The 20,109-nt window shown below is 36.5% G+C and overlaps 2 protein-coding genes and 1 long non-coding RNA gene across 5 annotated transcripts; 2 read left to right on the top strand and 1 right to left on the bottom strand.

Moving 5' to 3' along the window:
* The first annotated feature begins 923 nt into the window (after positions 1-923).
* Positions 924-9,749, top strand: atp6ap1lb (ATPase H+ transporting accessory protein 1 like b). Its single transcript, XM_058764330.1, has 7 exons — positions 924-1,084; positions 3,871-3,911; positions 4,704-4,789; positions 5,055-5,296; positions 6,050-6,100; positions 6,198-6,441; positions 7,311-9,749. Exons 1-7 carry the CDS (start codon positions 984-986, stop codon positions 7,545-7,547), a joined length of 1,002 nt encoding a protein of 333 aa, XP_058620313.1. The 5' UTR covers positions 924-983; the 3' UTR covers positions 7,548-9,749.
* LOC131532560 (uncharacterized) lies at positions 7,659-11,155 on the bottom strand. The gene is made up of 3 exons (XR_009268920.1): positions 10,926-11,155; positions 10,384-10,468; positions 7,659-7,794 (listed from the first exon to the last, which is right to left on the bottom strand). It is a non-coding gene; the product is annotated as an uncharacterized LOC131532560 (long non-coding RNA).
* Positions 11,156-11,336: 181 nt separating this feature from the next.
* Positions 11,337-20,068, top strand: slmapb (sarcolemma associated protein b). Of its 3 annotated transcripts, none has more exons than XM_058764327.1 (10): positions 11,337-11,478; positions 11,858-11,920; positions 13,402-13,527; positions 14,001-14,075; positions 14,165-14,470; positions 15,559-15,754; positions 17,093-17,252; positions 17,465-17,599; positions 18,695-18,782; positions 19,217-20,068. In XM_058764327.1, exons 2-9 carry the CDS (start codon positions 11,869-11,871, stop codon positions 18,776-18,778), a joined length of 1,134 nt encoding a protein of 377 aa, XP_058620310.1. In that variant the 5' UTR covers positions 11,337-11,478; positions 11,858-11,868; the 3' UTR covers positions 18,779-18,782; positions 19,217-20,068. The 3 variants fall into 3 exon arrangements, with proteins under 3 accessions (XP_058620310.1, XP_058620312.1, XP_058620311.1); XM_058764328.1 differs by lacking the exon at positions 11,337-11,478 and adding an exon at positions 11,594-11,737; XM_058764329.1 differs by lacking the exon at positions 18,695-18,782.
* Positions 20,069-20,109: the final 41 nt, after the last annotated feature.

The raw sequence follows: 20,109 nt of genomic DNA, 5'->3' as shown, positions 1-20,109 counted from the left end.
CCAATGAGGTCCAGGATGTTTTGAACCCCAATGACTTTAATATAGACAAAAACATCTGAAACGATTAAAAATATCTTCTTTTGTGTTTCACAGAGAAAAATAAAACCATACAGGCTTGGAATGACATACAGGGTGAGTAAAAAAATCAAAAGGTTTTTGTAATTTTGAGTTTTTAATTCTTATTAGTTTTTCTTTTAATGTTTTCATTTTTAGCTTTAGTTTATTTAGTTCTATTTATTTTAGCACTTAAACTAAATGAAAGTCAGAAAATGGTTTAGAAACAATTTTCACTCAGAAATTCTATTAAATATCACAAACAGTTACAAAGAAATGGCAAGTAACATATTGAATTAAATATGAAATTTTGAAGTAGAAAAACTGAAACGGTGTAGTGTTTTTACAGTATAGCTGAAATGAAATTAAGTTCATTTTTAATATTTTATTTTACTTAATATTTTATTTTATGGTTTTAGTTTTAGTTAACCCTGAAATGCACGATGGAGATTGAAAGGTTTAGTAGGTTTCTAGTGTTTGATTCATTTTGCTTATCAAAGCTCTCAGTGTAAATCTAGGTCAGTTGTCACAGCCTTTAATTGTGCTTCGACACAAATTCACACTCTCCACTAATTTCTAGCCATGCCAGATATGCAGTGCTTATGAAACTAGGCTCCTGGGACGGGAGTTGAAATGCATAAACCCTTTGCTTGAGGTCAGCCGGCAGCTACTGTATGTTTGTATGAGAGAGAGGGTGCAGAAGAGAGAGAAAAAGGATAGGGGAGGGGTAGAGGAGTGTGTGTGAGGGTGTGGGGGGAGAGAAAGGCTGCAAGAATGAAGGCTGTGAGGCGAATGACGCACGATTATCTCCCCCCTGACCGCTGATTGGCTGCGCGGGCCGCCCGTCAGAGAGCCCAGGTTTAGGGATGTGCGTTCAGAGCAGATTATGAAGCAGACCTCATCTCTGGCAGTCTCATCAGATTGTCTCAATGGCTAAACACAAGCTTTTCCTGTTTTTTTCTCTGTTACTGTGTGTGTTTATCTCTCTGTCTTTGCCCTTCGATCAAGTGCCTGCGATCCTGGACAGGAGGTAAGAGCTGCTCTTTCAGCTCTAGCGTGGGGAGGGGGAATGGGGCAGTGATGCTGTGCAGCTGATGCACTGTCTTAGTCTTTTACAGTGGGCAAGAGACACCAAGAAAATGCGCTTTATTAGGAAAATGTTGAAAGAGCATCCGTGGAACCCAGGAATTAATTTGACGTGTGTTGGCTCTAGATTCAGAGCATGTTGTGGTTCTGCTGCAGTTTTTCTTCGCTGTAACTACAAGACATGCAAACATGGCTATGACAATGGGACAGCAGGCAGACCCCATCCAGTGTCTGTAGGAGTCAGTTTACAGATGCTACTCCAAGAAACAGAAGAAAGAAGTAAGATCGTGATGGCTCTGGCTATATGAGCATCTCTGAGTACATTAAATAATCAGTTTATTGTTCTCTTTTACAGTTGCTGAATTCCTTTACTCACATCAGAGCTGGAGTAGCATAAATATTTAGTTGAATTTAGATTTATTTACAAAATCAGAGGTAACATCTGATATTACTGTATGAGAACAAGCAGGAATAATAAAAATCAGCCACTAGAATAGAGTTTAAATTTAAATTTAAATAATGTTTAAATTTTGCAAAGTTTCACAAAAAATACAAATGTGAAATTTCACATTATTTTTTTTGTGCTATTAATCGATTAGCTACATTCTGTAAATTTTAAATAAGGTTTGAAAAATGTCTACTCTATATGGTAAGTTTTAGATAAACATCAGCAAACTTATTTAAAAATATGAATTAAAATTAATTATTTAAAATGTTACTTAATTTATCATTAAAATATTTTTAATTATAATTTCAAAATAATATATTAACAATTTTTGTATGAGTATTGTTACTGTTTGAAATAAATTATTCTTAAGTTGAGTTTAATTTGATCAAAGAATCAAAGCTATATTTAGAAGTAAGTGGTTATTTTTCTGCTATCTGTTACTTGCTAGAATTTCTCAGTTATCCATGACTTTATATGTGAATATATTATATGATAGAGATCAAGATGTCTTCCTTTAGTTCTGTATAAACTGCAGCTATGGTAAACAACCTACCAACTTGCCCATCTCTCCCTAGATAGATCTAAAGCTTAGGATTTATAGGGATAAGAACAGCATTGCAGGCTGTTGAAACATTGGGGATCTTGTTAGTCCAGAAATGTGTTTTAGGAGTAAAAAGCGTTGAGTGGTTTACAACCCTCCTCAAGTTTCTCAGGGTCAATGTATACGGCAGACCAAAACAGACACAAATGGCAGACAGTGGAATTAAACCAAAGGCTATAATCTTTTTACCATCAAACAGACAAATCTATTTTAAAACATTGTTGTGTTTGTAGAGTACTGTGCTAGTGTACTGTGCTAATCTGTATGCTAAACCTATAATCTATATGCAAAAGATGATATTGAGCTCTGACAGCAGCAGTGAGGTGAAGACATAGTGTGAACGCTGCTTTTCATTACATAAATGCTCAATTCAGCACTTAGGCTACTGTGTCCAGCCATAACCAATGACAGCAGCGCAGTCCTCAGCTGCTGACCTCGGTAAACTGGCATTAGAACAAAGGCGAGAGTCACTCCTCGTGCACACACACTCCTCAGCAGGGCTCTGAGGACCAGATTTGCTGTGCTTACACTGTTTTTAGTTTAGAATTTTTAGCGAACTACCCGGAAAGAAGAAGAAACTGTACAAATGTAGTTCTAAAGCTCTTGATATGTCATTTTTTATATGTCATTTGGGTGCTTACATTGTTTTTGGTCCTTATTTTTTAGCAGAACTATGCAGAAAGAAGAAACAATAGTACACATGTAGTTCTAGAGCTAATAATATATATGATTTTTATGTCATTTCCATTGTTTGATTACATTTTTTTTTAAGAAAACTAACCGGAGAGAAGAAAAATGTACAAATGTAGTTCTAAAGCTATTCATATGTCATTTTTTAGATTTTCGCACCTGCGTTTGCGCCGTATTGTCACCATGATTGGATTATAGCGGTTTTACGACTCAATATGCTACGTCGTTGTTGATTCAGTGCTCATAACACGCTTAGGAACTGAATGAACTTAAATGCTCCATGAGGTAATCTGTTTATTTTCCCCGCAAGTCTGATGTTTTGCTGTTTTTTAATCTCTTACATGATCACAAAGCTCTAAGCATTAATTCCAGTGTAGTAGAGGCAGGTGGGGTGGCCAAACTGGTGTGGTACATAAGAGATGAACCTAAAGAGAGTAAACCAGGGTCATCTGATGCTCTCATTCCCACTCACACACCCTACTGACTTTACTGCAGGTGAACAGGCTTTAATCTAGACCCAGTTCTGGACGCCAACACATTCACACAGCAGGAAACCTTCTTCCAGATAGGCCGGCAGATTCTTAATAAGGTTTTAGGAGATCGTCCGCCAAGCTCATTATCCCTGTGATTAGACGTATAAACGGTTCATCTAAGGATAATCCAGCAAGTTCAAGCGCGAGGGACGAGGTGGTGCGAGATAAATATACATGTGCGTATGTATAAGCAAGGTGCCATTAAGTCTTTTTTAGCCCACACTTTGTTGATGGACTCAAGGTGCTAAGCACGTGAGAATCATGACATTTGACTAAATGTCTTGTCTTCTCCTGAGACGCTAATCTGGACTGAAGATGTCAGACTTGTGGTCATGCATCACTGCTGCATCAAGCTGAGTAGATCTATGGGAAATCTGTCTTAGATGTTGATAAGTAGGCCACAGCCTGACACAAAGAGATCAACCCCCTTTTTGTTTTGCTTTGTTTTTCCATTACAGCTCGGAGGTCCCACCATATCAAGCTGTGAGAATTAGAACAGGTCAGTATCTATTACTTTAATGCTTTTTGGGTTGCTTGCATTATTTGTTCAACTTTCCAGCTTCTTTAAATATGGTAATATCATTTTCTGTTGGCTCATTTTTGTTAACGTTGTGCATCTATTTATTTGAGATACGTTAAGCATTGTGTGAGACGCCAGGTTGAATGAAACAGTTTTCAATAAACAAGACTTTTTCAATAAACACACAGTTTAGACACTGTATTTTAAGTGAACTATTTTTGCTCCACCAACGAAAATGGTTCGAAACGAAGCCACAGCAAAATCAAACATTGCATGTCTCCAAAAACATTCCTAAATGTGTTTTGAACAAATTGGTTGAGTGAACAATTCAATGACTCACTCACAAAAAAACAGTATTTTTTAATGAATCACTTGCCTGAAAATGACTAAATGAATCACTTATATCGCCACCTACTGGCATAATGATTTAACTTGCAGAAAGAGTCACTGAAAAATCCCCACCACCAATCAAACTGATACTAACTGTTGTATCATGGCAGATTAAAAATGAGGTTTTATTTAAAAGCTAATGCAAACGGAATATTATGTCATTCTCAGATTGAATTAAACAATATACTATTGTGGTTACATCACATATTGTGCTGATTGTAACATTCTATTAGTTTTATCTCTTTCATACCGCAGAAATGAAAGCTATTTTTTCTAGTATATTCACTTTGCGTGCTTAAAAGTACAACAGCGATTTACTGTGCTGAAAGAACTCACCAAGCCATCTCCCCCATTGTCCTATTTTAACATTTTGTGTTGCAGATGGAGAACATGTTGAGAGTCCAAGTGCCTCACACGAGGAGAGTTATTCGCCTGCAGCTGAAAATCCACTCAGAAGAATACTGCAGGTATTGCATTTTCCCTGATAGTCAATGTGACCTTGGCTTCCATAAGCAACATCTCTGCCTTAATTCACCCAGCATCCTACAAGACTCACGACACAGTGATGGTTTTAAAAAATAATGTCTCATGAGGAAAAAAGCATTTGTGGACCAGGGAATGTCTGTCATATCTGCTGTCTGAACCCTGAGTGTTTTCTTCTGTAAAACCCATCAATAATGCACTTGTTCCATACATCGTTGCTCAGTTTTTCCTGTTATCATTTTCAAACAGCCTTTTGGATGGCATCTGCATGCCCAGCCCAGAACCAAGAGGAAGTTACTACAGTCTACCAGCTCGGGACCCTACTCCCCACTGACTGTAGCGTACAACGGCAAGATATGCATCCTTTTCAAAGCGAAGAGACTGGCTATTCGATACAGAAACAACACTTTCCTGGACCTCACAGAGAGGGTATTTGGACCCAATGCACAAGTAGACACCAAAGGCTCTGTTTGTACAAAGGAGAAGGCCACGTATGTAAAAATTCTTCAGTATCATATATTGCAGTTGTCTGGTGCCTAAAACTAAAAAAGCAAGTGTTTGGTTAAATATAGTATTATTTATAGTTAGAATATTAGTTTTAAGTTAGTGAATATATATTTGTAGATTTTGTATTTTAGACAGTGGCCTCAAAAATATTTGGACAATTAGACATTATGTTATATATTAAAATATATTATATATATTAAATAAGTATTTAACAAAATATTGAACCAAGTGGCATTTATTTAAGAGAAACATTTCACAAAATAATTTCATTTTGATTTCTAAAAAAATAATGAATAATAAAACAGTAGCTATATTGTTTAAAATAAAAAAGTATTTGAACACTCAGTTCCATATTTTTAAAAGAAATGAATACTTTTATGCAAGGATGCATTAAATTGATGACAATAAAGACATTTATAATGTTACAAAATACTACATTTCAAATAAATGCTGTTCTTTTGAACTTTCTATTCATCAAACAATCCTGACAAAATGTTAATACATTACCACAAAAATATTACATCAAAATATTAATATAGTATGACTGTTTTCAATGTTAAAATTACATTTTAATAATTAAAAGTTATTTTTTATTGTAATTAATAGTAGCCTTGATGAGCATAAGAAACAAAAAAAATATAAAAATAATTTTGATTTTGGTGGTATATGTATGTATATATTCACAGATACAGTTTTGTTTTGTAGTTGTACTGATGACATTCTTACATTTTTTATAGGCTATCTTTGCGTTTGGGTGATGTGGAAGACATCAGGGGACTTGTCATCAGGTAAACACTCTTTTCCCTCTCCTATATTTGCGCAAAACCTCACTGGCTGATAATTACATTCAGTTGTTAATTACTTCCTCTTGTCTGTTTTCTGAAGGCTTCAGATGTCCAACACATATTATGAATCAGTAGGCCAGAACTGGTTCACTTTGGACAGCGTTCACATCCACTACAACTGGACTCATGAGGCCACGTTCAATGCTACGGAGGTCTATGCCCCTGCCACCTATTCTTACCACTGCCAGCATGTCAGCAGCTTACAGAAATATGACACCCTACTGGTGCCCAGCTCCCACACTGACAGCTCGGCAAACTGGCACATCACTTTCACAGATTTTCAGGTATATAGCTGCCACAAAATGTGCTTGAGAGTTATCAGAGGTTTACTAAAGTTCAGTATTGCTGAGAGTTTTTACTGACATATTTGAAAATTACTTTAAATTTATTTATAGTAAATGCTCAAAAAAAACAACTAAAGTTTGATATTGGCATCTATGGTTCCATGAAAAAACATCAAAAATGGTTATTCTATGGCATTGTAAAAACCCCTTTTGGAACCCCTGTTCACACAGAATTCTTGCAATTAATTTGAAATGGCACAAAAAAAAAAAAAACAGTTTCAATGTAAGGACTTTCAGTCTTACAACCCAGGAACCCAAAAATGGAACTACATGGAATTATTATTATTATTATTTATTTGACAAAAATTTGATATTATAAACTATATTTCACAATTAAATATTATAAACTATATACAAAAATAAATATATCTTTCAAGACATTTCTCATACATAAACACGGGGCTAGTTCATGTTCAGGTACCCAATAAAATTTACATTTATTTACAATTATCAAGTCGTCACCCGATTTCTATTATAGCACTTTATACGGTACAGAATGTCAAAGCAGGAAAAACAAATCTGGAAAATAGCAGAATTAATTATGGAAACATTTTAGATATGTAAAGCAGCTCTAAAAACAACAGTGTCAGTAGTCAGATCAAGTCAGTTCAGATAGGGCTGCACATAACTCGTATGTATTTTAATCATGATCACGATTTCTTCTTCGCTCAATTTATTAAGCATAATTGTCATGAATATTTGCCGGCATATCAGTGCCATGCTTTACTGGCAACAGAAATTAATTTAAAGAAATGTATTTGTTATTCTTAACTATCTCAGACAGTAAACATTTATTTTATACTCCCCAGATCCAGGCCTTTAATGTCCAGTCCAACAAGTTCGCTTCAGCAAGCGACTGTGCAACCTTCTTCACTCCAGCCATCTTGATGGGCCTGATCACCTCTCTGATTCTGCTGCTGGTGTTGGCCTACGCCCTGCACATGGTCGTCCACCTCAAGCACATTGACCGTTACGAAGAGCACAAGACCACAGTCTACTTTCCCCGCACCCCCGAGGCCGAGCTCCCAGACAAGAACAGCGTGTGAGGAGCGACGACGGTGCTGTAAATCCAGCAAAAGACCAGCGTGGAAAGGATTGCTAGTTCTGATTCTGGATGGCTGCGTTGTCCTTTTGGTCTTCCTCCTGCCTGGCACTAAATCCTCTCCTTATCACTGTCTTAACCTAACTTCTTACAGTCAGAGGATGAGAATACCTGATCAATCAGGTGTTAAAGCCCAGGCTGGAGCCAAAACCTGGACAGATCACGGCTTTCCAGGACCAGGACTGGGAAGCCTATGAAATGGGGACAAAAAATGTGAAGATTGCCTTTTAATAGACCACCGTTCTGGCGGACTTTTCAAAGCACTTCTCTGACTGGATACAAGTACTGTGGTTAGAAATATACAAATTGACAATGTGGGAATGGCAGAAGAGAAAAGACTGTGAAACAGAAATGACTGTGGTTTGATATGGAAGTCTTCTGGGTTTTTTATTTACAGTACTTCATAAATCACCATCTCATGCATCAGAAATGGAGTCCATAGACTGATCTGCCAATTACAAGAACTGTTTTATGACTGCCAAAGTGATGCAAAACTGTTTGTCAGCCTCGATGGGTAACTGACAGTAATAATGTGAATACGAAACATACAAAACAAACCATAAATGTACAGTGCTTAATACTATTTATGTATTCCAGGACTATACAACGTAGATTCAGGAACTCCATAAATATACTCATTGGCTTTAAATGATCAGCTAGATATTCATATAGATCTAGATTCAACTGCTGTTTTAGTAATTAACAAACTTCCAGTATCAAGCACCTTCAAGTCTATAAATATTAAGTGCGTAAAACGTATAGCAAGAAAAAAGACTTTTTTAAGCTTCGGAAACTGATATATTGCACAGAAATTTTTTTATATGATCTCATAATTGCTAGATCTATATGCCGTCCCTTTTCAGGTGGAATATATTACGACTAATAGATGAATTTAGCACCCCTTGAGAATTTATAGTACAGACAGTATAACTATAGTGAGGTAATGCTGAAAGAATGCTGTACAATTATTCATGTAAGTGTTTAATACCCTCAGTATCATAATCAGTATACCTCTATATCTACAATTATAACATCAGTAACTCATTATCACAATAACCTGCAGCATGACAATGACTAGAGATAAACCTCTACCATGGCACGTCTGATTCTGGAGGTAGTAATGTGTAATGTGTTCATTTGAATGACGGTCGTACACACTGAAGTGCACAAGAAGTTTCCTGAACATCAGTCAATTCAGTTTGAACAATAAACAGTGATCAGATCAAAATAGTGCGTCATAATTTTATATCTTCAATGGTAGAGAAACGTTGCATGTCTTTTCTGTATTGTTCTCTATTATGGTAAACAGTGGTCGTGGCCACACAGACTGCTGCTGTAGGGATCACCGCTGTCTTTCTAGCCCACCTCATGCTGGCTGTCTGCTACGGCCCTGTTTTTTGTGGTGAAAAAGCAGCAACCCCCTTCCGTCTGATTTTTTCCTGCCCTTTCTGCCATCTGCTCTCCTCTCACACTTCTCAGCAGGAACCTGCGGTGCTGCCCTCTTACCGGCACAGTTTACGTGTCTGCCTTCGAAACGAACTTTACTCACACATGCACTACTTCCTGTGTGGCTGACTCTCACAGCACTGCGTGTGTTTTCCTGCAGGGTCTTAACGGCCTCACAGCTGGCTTTAGTCTGGCTTTGGGATACATATACAAACAATATCGTGTTTGTTTAATCATGGCTGAGTGCTGCTTACTAATTGTTTTTTTTCCCCTTAATTATTTACTTTTATTCCATGGCAGTCTGCTATACTTGATTCTGATTGGTTAATCCGCCATCCATGGCTACTTTTATATTTCTCGTATCACTCAGAAAACTCCTGTTACATACAAACACAACTATTCAGTTATCAACTGTACTGAAAATAACCTCATCAGTATTAATATTACTGTTGTTGCAGTGTTTGTCTTGTTGCTAGGCTGATAATTTTGTACATTCTATTGGACTATTTTCGTTAGCAGAAACATTAAGATAATATAAAGGTAAAATTATAAAATAATTCTCAAATCAATATTTCATCATGTTGACTTATTTTCTTTTTTGGCAGTAGCAGTGTAATATTCAGGATCATGTACAATCTGCTGGTCATTATCACAAAATAAACCCCAACACTTCGCTTTGGTCTGCATTTGGGCTGTAGATTCCTATTAATGATGATATAAAATTTTATTTTTGAAGAGGCCTTATGATCAAAATATATAAAATAATAATAATTATCAAGGTATTTCCTTTGTATGTCATTGAAGACATTATATTGATTCAACGTATAAATCTTGTTGAAATTTCAACATGAAGTATTTTTTGTTTTAATGATTTTTAAAATCATTAAATGTTGTTTCAATGTTTTAAAAAAACCTTTTCTTATTTAATAGTGAATATAAAATATTAAGTATTAGAGAGGATAAAAGAAAATGGAAGTGATAGAGAAATAGTCTAATCTTCTTAATCTAGCCTACAAAACACTGAATTATTCAGGCACTTGAGGCCCATTTTTAGATCCAAATCTTAGACAAACTCGGCTTCATTTTGTTGTCGTTAAAGCTTCTGGATGCTTATATCGCAGGGATTTACGACCATGACTCATCCCTTTCAAGGATTCAAGGTTATAGTGATGGCACTGGACAAGGTCACTTCAAGCCAAGTGATATTCTCCGCTGGTGATCGGGTCTGATTTTTCTCAGTCCATCTTGTGCAGTCAGCACTTACGTGGGCAAAAACTATGAATGAGACAGGTTTGCTCTGTCGCCATGACAACAAAGGAAAGATCCATACAAACCCTTTCAGTCTTGCTCTGAGCACGGCAGTCCACATCAGTTGCCTTGGTTGGTCAAATTTAGAAAAAGTAGCCGGCATAAGTCAGCCTGAAGAAGGAAACATAATTATTTCATACAGAGATTTAATGGAATGGCACTGGAAATTCAATGCTTATGTCTAATGTAACATTACATGTAGTTAAGACTATATATCTATCTATCTGACAGTTCAATAGTTTGAAACCATCCTGTAGCCTTAAATGCCAGATTTGTCCATATTTAAGGTCATACATTTTTTAAATTTGATGGTGTTGATCCACATCAGTTGATAGCCAATCAACTACAATTATCTGAGAAAATGGAAGCAGAAGCACCCAAACATAGCTGATAAATGCTGAACAGATTAATGTAAAATAATAACTTCATACTTCCCCAAAAGCACTCAAAATCAGCGTTGTTTACATCTTGACACCATCTAAACTATTAAATAAATATGTGACCATAAATAAGTGCATAAGTTGTTAAGGATCAGGGGTGTGTTTTGCGTGTTTACTTTTATGTTCACCTTCAAATGATCGGCGTGTCACGTGATTTGCATCTTGACACGCCACTAATATTATAATTTATCAAATCGCAGTGCTTTGGTTGGCATTTGGCACTGATACAAGCACGGATGACCACTATTGTTAACCGTTTTTACATAAGAGACGCCCTAATGAGTGAAACAATGGGCCTGAGTGTATTCTGCCATGCAGCTGCAGCCTCTTTTTAGATGCCTCAGGACGCTTGTATGCCCATGTGAGCGAGACCTCCAGAACACCACCTCCAGGGGGGCGTCACATGACGACGCATGCAAATAATTTCCGCAGAGAAAACGACCCCTCAGAGTACAATATACTTCAGCAGCGCTTCTATATCGTTTTCTTTTCCACCCAAACGTTTTGCTGTCTGGTTTTGCTAGGTGAACCCCCAGACACGATATTTAGATGCGTCGGTTCCCCCCGCGCTTCAGAATGGACTCGTCCAGTTCTCATCACCGGAGCAAATCGATAGTTAAAGAAGCTTGAATATTGCAGCTCTGTTTCTGCGCCGGCTGAAGTGACATCACGAGACTTCAGGTAACTGCATCTGTTTATAGTCCTCCTCAGGCTTAAGTGAAGGTGATGAGTGGTCTTCTTTAATTGATACAATGATGCTAAGCTGTGTTATATAACTGGCATGACGTTATGCTTTGAATGTGAGCTAGGATTTGGAAAAGATGAAGACGGGTGTTTGCTTCTTTAAAAATCTGTTGCCATTTACGAAAATTGTGATTTATTTCTTTTATTTTCCGCCTCATTGACTAGCTGGGTCATAATTGGCACCACCTGGAAATTTGTAATTAATTTCTTCAGCTATTTTTTATTTTAATTTTTTTTAGATATAGCAATTGGCTTGAAGAGTAAAGTTAATATTTTACAGTAACATTAACATAATTGCTTCCTTGCTTTGTTACAGTGGGGTAAACAATGGAGGAACAGAAGCTGAAAGATCCTATTAATAAAGTGGCTCTTATCAAAGGTAAAATCACATTACTGCACTTGAGTTTCTATAGTTGCTGAAGTGTTTTAAACCAAACTATAGTGCTTTACTATACCATTAAGCATTTCTTTATAGGATATTAAACCTTGTTTTTTTAATATATAAAAAAATATGTCAAAGTACTGTGGGTCTAAAAACTAGATTGTTTGACTATGTAAATTTAGTTTTATTTTATTTTTTTTTTAAGTTATCTGTGATATAATTTAAAAAAAATATATATATAGCATACATTATTTTTCTGATACATTTTATTATATTTAAAAGATAGGAATAGGAATTGAAATATGCATTTTGTATGGCTATAACTATATCAGTGCTCTTCAGTAGTTCAGTACAATGAATAAAACCTGTTTTTCCAAACAAGTAGTCTTACAAAAATTATTCTATTGTGGCCAATTTAGTAATGCATGGCAGAGTTTTGTTGTCATTAGCTGCAATGGAATGGTTTTGGCTGGAACGGTTTTCTAGCCTGTGCTAATACTTGAATCATGACAGAAATTTTGTCTGTCTGACTTTGTCTTCCTGTCTGTATGTCTATCTTCCTCCTCCACAGACTCAAATATAAATTAGGCCAGAGTGTTCCTATGTGTCCTCGTACCCTGCTGAGAGATTGAGTTCTTGATGCAGAACGGCATCAATAAACATTACCCACCGCAATACCTCATGAAACGTTAATGCCTCCGTCCTCTCTGCTCTGGCAGTTGTGTTTGGCCTGCACAGGCTTCGGTATTTTAGCTTAGTCATGCAAGCGAGGCATGTGAAGTTCAATTTTCTGGAATTATGTCTCTGATTGCAATGATATGTCCTTGATATGGCCATTTATGGTATGCACCCTTGAGTTTGGAAGATGAGGTCATATCTTTCTGGAGCATTTGGTAAGATGGCCTGGTTTTCAGCAACCCATATTTAGAGGAAGAGGAGCAGGTTTGTTTCTGAGTTTAGGCAATCTAAACTAAAGCCAGTAAATGTACTGTAACTTTTACAGAGCAATGGATCAGTTGAAAATCTACATTAATGTTTTTTTAGCAGTCTAAAAACTTTTCCGATTCATTATGAAATGGCACTGTATAACATTATACATTATACATTATGCAGATCCCAGTTTAAACCCTACTGATGACATTATGTTTTTAGGATAGATCTATTCTGAGTCAAGTTATTAATTCATGGAATAGGCCCATTTTCTGACCTCCAGGGAAATTACCATGCGATTCATTCTGATTTAATTAACCTTTGGAAACAGGGTTTGCACTTCGTCAGAGGGCAGAACAATCCGGCAAAGTTGAAATGCGACTCATTGATGCTGATACAGAGATACAGAGATCTGAGACATAGATCACCCATTAACGGTTGATGAAAGAGTGATTCTCTGACAGCAGAGCACCATAATAGTGTCTAATTATGCATGTAATAGTTCCCATTAGAAGTCATCAGCAGTGGATGTGTAATCATTTCTCCAGATGAGCTGAGCAGGAGCACTGTGGAGGCCAGCGAGTCTGAGAAGGTCATCCAGCGGCTGAACCAGGAACTGCAGGAAGCCAATGAACAGGCCAACTCGGGCAAACACAAGTGTATTGAACTCCAAGGTAAAAGAGGGACTTTAAAGCAGCTCTATGTAGTTGCGTGTATATTTGCAACTTTGAAGAGTGTAATTCACTGTTGTAAACATATCACTGTTGATTTACAGTGGATAGCTGCACAGAAATTACTCACATTTGAGTATGAATTTGAATTTTGTTTTATAGATTTAAATATGAGACAAAAACTGATTCTAGATCAGTGCTCACCTTTGCCTGACTATACTGTATATATTTTTATAAAATACTTTAATTACTTTGTTTATAATAATTATATTAAATAATTATAAATATTACATAATCAACAAATATTACATGGTTTAAAAAAAAATTAAATATTATTATAAAATTTGTATTTATTTGTTTGTTTTTGAATATTAATTATTATGCATATTTGTATAAGCTTGTGGACATTTGAAATTTATTTGGAATCGCAGTCATGCTCAACAGGCCCCCCTAATGACCTGTTCTGTATATTGCAGGTCTATTGGAGGAGGAGAAAAGAGCCAATAAGCAGCAGGCGGAGGAGTCAGCAAAACAGATAAAGGTCTTACAGAGTAAGTCAAGGAGCATGTGTATGTCTTAAGTTATATTTACTAAACAATGTATTATACCAATTGGTCTTTGTGTCTACATGTGCATTCAGCTCAGCTCCAGAAGATGCAGGAAGATATGGAGAATCTCAGGGATCAGAAGGACAGCTCAATCTTCAGCTTGCGACAGGAAGCGCACACGGCTCAGGAGGAATTGCAGGTGTTGCGCCGCACTATGGAGAAAACTGCAGCCGAGCGAGAGCATGAGGTCAGCGCACTGAAAGGGAACCTAGCAACGCTAACTTCCGAGCTGGAGAAATGGCAGTTGGCTGCAAACAAGTATGAGCGTGAGCTCGACAGTGTACAGGCCAGTCACCAGCAGCAGAACCAGCAGAGAGACAGAGCTGCCAAACAGCAAGGTACCCACAACCCCACAGACCTCTGTCATAGCAGATGATTGGCCTATAGCATTTTAAGCCTACATCTTAAAACTGCCTTCTTTAAAATAGTAAAAGTCACATTTCTCAGGCATGTATTGTGTATACCTAAATGCAAATTCATCTATATTTGTATTTCACATTAATAAGACTATTGGATTTGATAATGATAATAATAATAATTAATAATAATCTTAATTAATATGCTTCATGCACTTAATAACAATCATCATAATATCATTACTTAATGCACTTAATAACAATCACCACTATCATCATAGTATGTATTATTATTAGCAGCAGTAGTAGTCGTAATAATAATAACTATACATTACAAATACTATAGGAGTATAATATGAGTTATCAAATTTGCATGACCAAATTTTCTGATCCTCTTATAATGATGATAATAATAATAATAATAATAATAATAATAACAATAACAAAACAACTATACATTACAAATTAAAAACAATACCTCTATTAAAAATACTAAATATAATCATCATCAACTTGGCATTAACACATCACAATTTTCTGAGCATCTAAGAATAATAATAATGCAAACATTATTGTACAATGTTGAAAGTATTCATTTAATCAGGATGCAAAATCACAAAATTAACCTGTTCCTTTCAAATCTTAATCATGAAATTGTATTTATTTTTAATGAAACAAATTAATACAAATAAATAATTAAATGTCTATAACCTCATCGGACAAAAATTCAGTATTTTTTCCCCCCAATTAAATTAAGGCTGTTTTATGTCTTCTGCACATTCATAATCTCTTTGGGGAATATGTCCTCCCTTCTCAGAAACTTGATGAATGATATATTGTGTTTGTGGAGGTTACAAATCAAGCCCTAGGTTCATCCAACAACAGTCACAGCAGTGTTTGCAGTAATCCGACAGATATTCAGAAGATGACTCGCATTTCTCACATCACTTCCACCATTATGTAACAGAGTAGCGTCGTGAGTCAGTGTGTGTGTGTGCACATGTGCTATATCTGTGCGTTTGTGTGCATGTCTTTGGGTATGTTTTTAATTGTGTGTGTGTGTGATGCAGCGAGCGAGCTTGAGCGGCTGCAGAAGGACTGCGAGAGCCTGAGGAGGGAGTGTGCATCTCTGAGGTCAGAGAGAGAGCAGCTGGCTGATAAACAGCAGAAAGAGAAGATCAGCCTGCAGAGTGAGAGCAGCACCCTGCGCTCAGAGAAAGAACAGCTACTGAAGAAACAGCAGCAGCTGGAGAAAGAGCTGGACAGGTCTGTCCTATGACCGCATATACAGTTCATTCATACAGTTTCTTTGAAGCACCAAATGTAATTGACAACTCCTTTAAAACTGTTCATACAGATTCCCACCCTAAACACATGCTATTAGTTGAGTTAGACATGCCATGTTAGACATGTTCAAAGACACCAATTTTTGTAGAGTCACAACGTTTAAACTTCTTAGGAAATTAAAGGGATAGTTCACCCAAAAATTATAATTCTGTCTTTATTTACTCACCCTCACGAAAGTAGCGGCATGTTTAAAGTCTTTAACCCCATGACTTTGGTGCTTTTTATGTTTTTCTTTTTCTTTTTTTTTTCTTTTTATTTAACATTTTGAAAAAAATCTTTTCTTTTTTTTTTTTGTTGCATGGAGAAAAATAACATACAGGTTGAGGATGAGTGAGGAATGTCAGAATATTCATTTTTGAGTGAATCATTTGTATAGGCTTACTTATCGTTAGATATTAAAATGGGATAGGAGAAAGTATTTAAACATGGAAAAAATGACACTTCACTGTGGCTGGGTTGACAATATAGTTTTCTCCATTTTAAAGGGATAAACTCAAAAATGAAAATTCTGTCATTAATTGCTCACCCTCATGTCATTCCAAACCGGTAAGACCTTCATTCATCTTCAGACACAAATTAAGATATTTTTTATGAAATTCGAGAGCTTTCTGACCCTAGACAGCAATGCAACTGCCACATTCAAGGCCTGGACGAGTTGTAAGGACATTGTTAAAATAGTCCATGTGATATCTGTAATTTTATGAAGCTATGAGGATACTTTTTGTGAGTAAGGGTCTTAAGGGCTTGGAACGACATGAATGTGTGTAATTAATGCCAAAATTTTCATTTAGGGGTGAACTATCCCTTTAATCTATTCTCATTTTGATGAACCAATCAATCTTTTAGTTTAAGCTGCCTCCCATCCAATAATTCCAATAAGCTTTGTACTTTGTTACTGTTAATATGAAACAAAGTTCAGCTCTTAATCTTTGTCAATTGTACAACAAAAGTTAAATGTTGTTTTGATGCTCTTTAATGTGGTGTGATAGGTCATAGATTGATATTATAGTAAACTGACAGGGCTCCCTGTATAGTTTACAGCTTTTCAGTCTTTTTTTTTTTCTCCCTTTTGATATCAAATTGAACCAAATCAAGAATGAAATCAACATAAATGAAGAACTTGCGATTCAGGATTTAATCGTATCGTGAAATGTTTTAATACCCAGCCCTACACTTCACCTTTAAATAGGAGAAAAGCTCTTTTTGCAGACTTGTGATGTAATCTCTCTGGAATCTGAACCTGCATCCTGTCCACAGCTCCAAGAAACAGAACGCAAGCCTGAGCAACACGGTCAAGACTCTGGAGAAGACGCAGGCAGACCTGGAGAAACGGCTGAGTGTCTTGCAGGAGGAACACCAGAGAGCCACCAGCCAGCTGGAGCAAAGCAATAGCAGGATCAAAGAACTGCAGAAAGAGGTTATTCCCATCATAGTTGAGAAAGAAAGAAAGTAGAGCTGGGACTCATTAGCAGGCATGTCACAAAAGAGCTCTGCTCCTAAAAAAAGACCTGGCCCCTGGACACACACTGTGTGTGTGTGTGTGTGTGTGTGTGTGTGTGTGTGTTATTGACTAGGCTCATTGCTCCATCTGAAAGATTCCTACTCTCTCTTTCTCTTTTTTGCTCTCAGTATGAGGAGATCCAGGCAGAGCTGTCAGGCCTCAAGGAGAAGTATGAGAATGTAGAGGAGGAGAAACGTTCCTTCAATCTGGAGCTGCAGCAGAGCCAAGAGCGCCTGAGGCTTCTGCAGGACAAAGAAAACCATGTGAGTGTTCAATCCACGTAATGCTGATGTTCAACAACAGGGGCACTGACAATAGGGACAGTTCAAGAGGAAAGAGCGCATATTGCATTGTTTTTTGTCCTTGAAATCAGCGCTGAAAAACATAGAATCATTTGTTTGACAATGCATTTCTTACAGTTTGTTTAAACATTTTGTATAGCCTAAAGGTGAAGTGTGTAATTTCTGTGGCTAACAACAACACCAAACTGAATTGCACACTGTTTCCAAACAGGTTTCCCCAAATACTTCTACAAAAATTGACATCTAGAGAAAATAAAACTGAGCATGTGATTAACTTCTATCTTAGAGCAAAATATACACAATTCCATGTGACAACATAAAATACATGTGGAATATTCCTATGTCACCAAAACAAAAACGAGGAAGAAAATCACAGTGTTTAATATTTAATTTGATATTTTTATGACAGTTTTTACATTTATTTTATTTGCATCCATTCTCCAAACTGCTTGTCCTGTACACTGAAAAAAATGATTAATTGAATTTACTAAATTTGTTAAAGGTAAGTGGGTGCAATCAATTTATTTTAGCTACGTTTAAATAAACTAATTTAGTTGACTAGCTTTCAACTAAATTTGTTTATTTAAATGTAGCAAAAAAAAATTTTGTATAATTTTTTTCAGCGTATAGGGTCATTTTATTTTTATTTTTTAAATTAAATTAAAAAAAAAAAATTATTTAAGCAGGCAAGTCACTTAAAAACAAGATTCTTGTTAGAGTCTATGAGATTCTTTATGTAATGTTTTAATTCTAGTTAAATTATTAATATATTTGTATAAAATAATATTAAAAAATCAAACAACATAATAAAAACTACAAACAGTTCCAAACTCACAGCTGTAGTTGAGCCAAAAGTTCATGCGTCATATTTAAGCAAACATCTGCGTTGTCTCTGCACATTGAACTGGAAAAAGGGCAAGAGTTTTAACTATAAAACAGTTACACACTTCACCTTTTGATTTCCTTATCTTGATGACAGTTAAATTCACCAGTCCAATAATAGCGCAATAAACACAAGGCACTCATTCAGTAATATCCCTCCCTTCCCTCCTTTAGCTGTCTTTATTGCAGCCCATCCTAGCCGTAGCCATCGGCCTTGTCCTGGCTTTGCTGTATTGGTGCTTGGGCCCATTGTGGTAGAAAGGTACACAGTGCTCCTGTCCCGTCTCATTCCTCTGCTTAAGCATCCATCATCCTCAGGGCTATGCATGACCACTAAACAATTATCTCAGCTTAAGCTACCAAATACTGTCCGGTCGTCCGCAAAATGCTTCTGTTTCTCTACTACAGGTCCGCTTTGTATTATAAGACGCTCACTAACAAGTGTCTCTAACGAATCAACTCCATTTTGTAGGTTGTAGTTTTCCAGCGTAGCTCTGAGGCATCCCGGCTCTCTTTGTCATCCACTGTACGTCTTCTGCTGTCCTTGTGTTGTGTGTCTTGACCTCAGTTTCTCCGCGTCCTGTCCTTGTGGCTTTTGTGTCCCCGTCTCGGCTCATGTGCATCCCTGATTGTAAACATGTTCTGATAGGTGATGCGGTACTACAGATGATGTTATCTGTATGTTTGTTCTTGCAGGGAAAATGGATCAGGTGGATGCCCGTCGCTGCTGTAACCATTGCCGTGACGGGGTATTTGCTTTCAAAGACCTCAAAATGAACAACCTGATGAATCAGTAACAAGCACCCGCACCATGACATGCATACCTAGTAAATGTTTCTCAAACGTGTTGACATTTGTATCCTTTTAGTCTGTGTGGTGTTAGTTTGAGTAACGAGTGTTTAAATGCAACTTCTTACTCATGTATTGAAGGCCTTAGAATAACAACATGTCACAATATTCCCTCATTTGCACCATATATCATATTTTTTTTTAAATTAGAGGTTCTGTATGCATTGCATTTTGAAGTATCTGGCTAATAACAGGTATTTTATTGAACACTGTTGCTTTGCCAAACAAACATTTAGTGAATTGCCTTATATGACATAACCTTAGATAAACAAACGTTTATACCTCCCTGAACGAACACTTCCATGAGAAATGATTCAGAATTGCAAAGCCCACTGCAATAACATATTCAAGACCATTGAGATCCATTAAATTTTAACTCGATCATATGTTTTGTGGCTTGAAGCCTAAATCTGCCATATAATGTCTGTGTGTCTTTGCACCTTATACGAAGCCATTAGTGATTAGTCTATGCACTGTACTTTATTGTGGTAAGGATTTGACATATTATTAATAATGATGATGATGATGATGATGATGATAATAAGCACTGTTTACTTAGGATGTTCGAGCGCGAAAAGAGACCTATAATAGAGTGTTTATGATTTATGTTTATTACTTGTACAGAGATTTAAGCAAAAACTACCCGTTCTAACAGATATGATAATTGCAATAAATAAATAAAGGTGAAGTTCAACCCTATTAAGTCCATGTTTAATTTGTATACATTTATTTATGCATAT

The sequence above is a fragment of the Onychostoma macrolepis genome, chromosome 23, assembly GCF_012432095.1.
Source record: "Onychostoma macrolepis isolate SWU-2019 chromosome 23, ASM1243209v1, whole genome shotgun sequence".
NCBI lineage: Eukaryota > Metazoa > Chordata > Actinopteri > Cypriniformes > Cyprinidae > Onychostoma > Onychostoma macrolepis.
This window is presented reverse-complemented; position numbering and strand designations above follow the sequence as displayed.

Bases quoted from the DNA above. Each gene is read 5' to 3' on its own strand.
- slmapb (XM_058764327.1), top strand. From the start codon at position 11,869: ATGGAGGAACAGAAGCTGAAAGATCCTATTAATAAAGTGGCTCTTATC. The intron at 13,528-14,000 runs GTAAAAGAGGGA...TGTATATTGCAG, and splicing joins CAAGTGTATTGAACTCCAAG to GTCTATTGGAGGAGGAGAAA. The intron at 17,253-17,464 runs GTTATTCCCATC...TTTTGCTCTCAG, and splicing joins TCAAAGAACTGCAGAAAGAG to TATGAGGAGATCCAGGCAGA.
- atp6ap1lb (XM_058764330.1), top strand. From the start codon at position 984: ATGGCTAAACACAAGCTTTTCCTGTTTTTTTCTCTGTTACTGTGTGTG. The intron at 3,912-4,703 runs GTCAGTATCTAT...TTTGTGTTGCAG, and splicing joins AGCTGTGAGAATTAGAACAG to ATGGAGAACATGTTGAGAGT. The intron at 5,297-6,049 runs GTATGTAAAAAT...CATTTTTTATAG, and splicing joins TGTACAAAGGAGAAGGCCAC to GCTATCTTTGCGTTTGGGTG.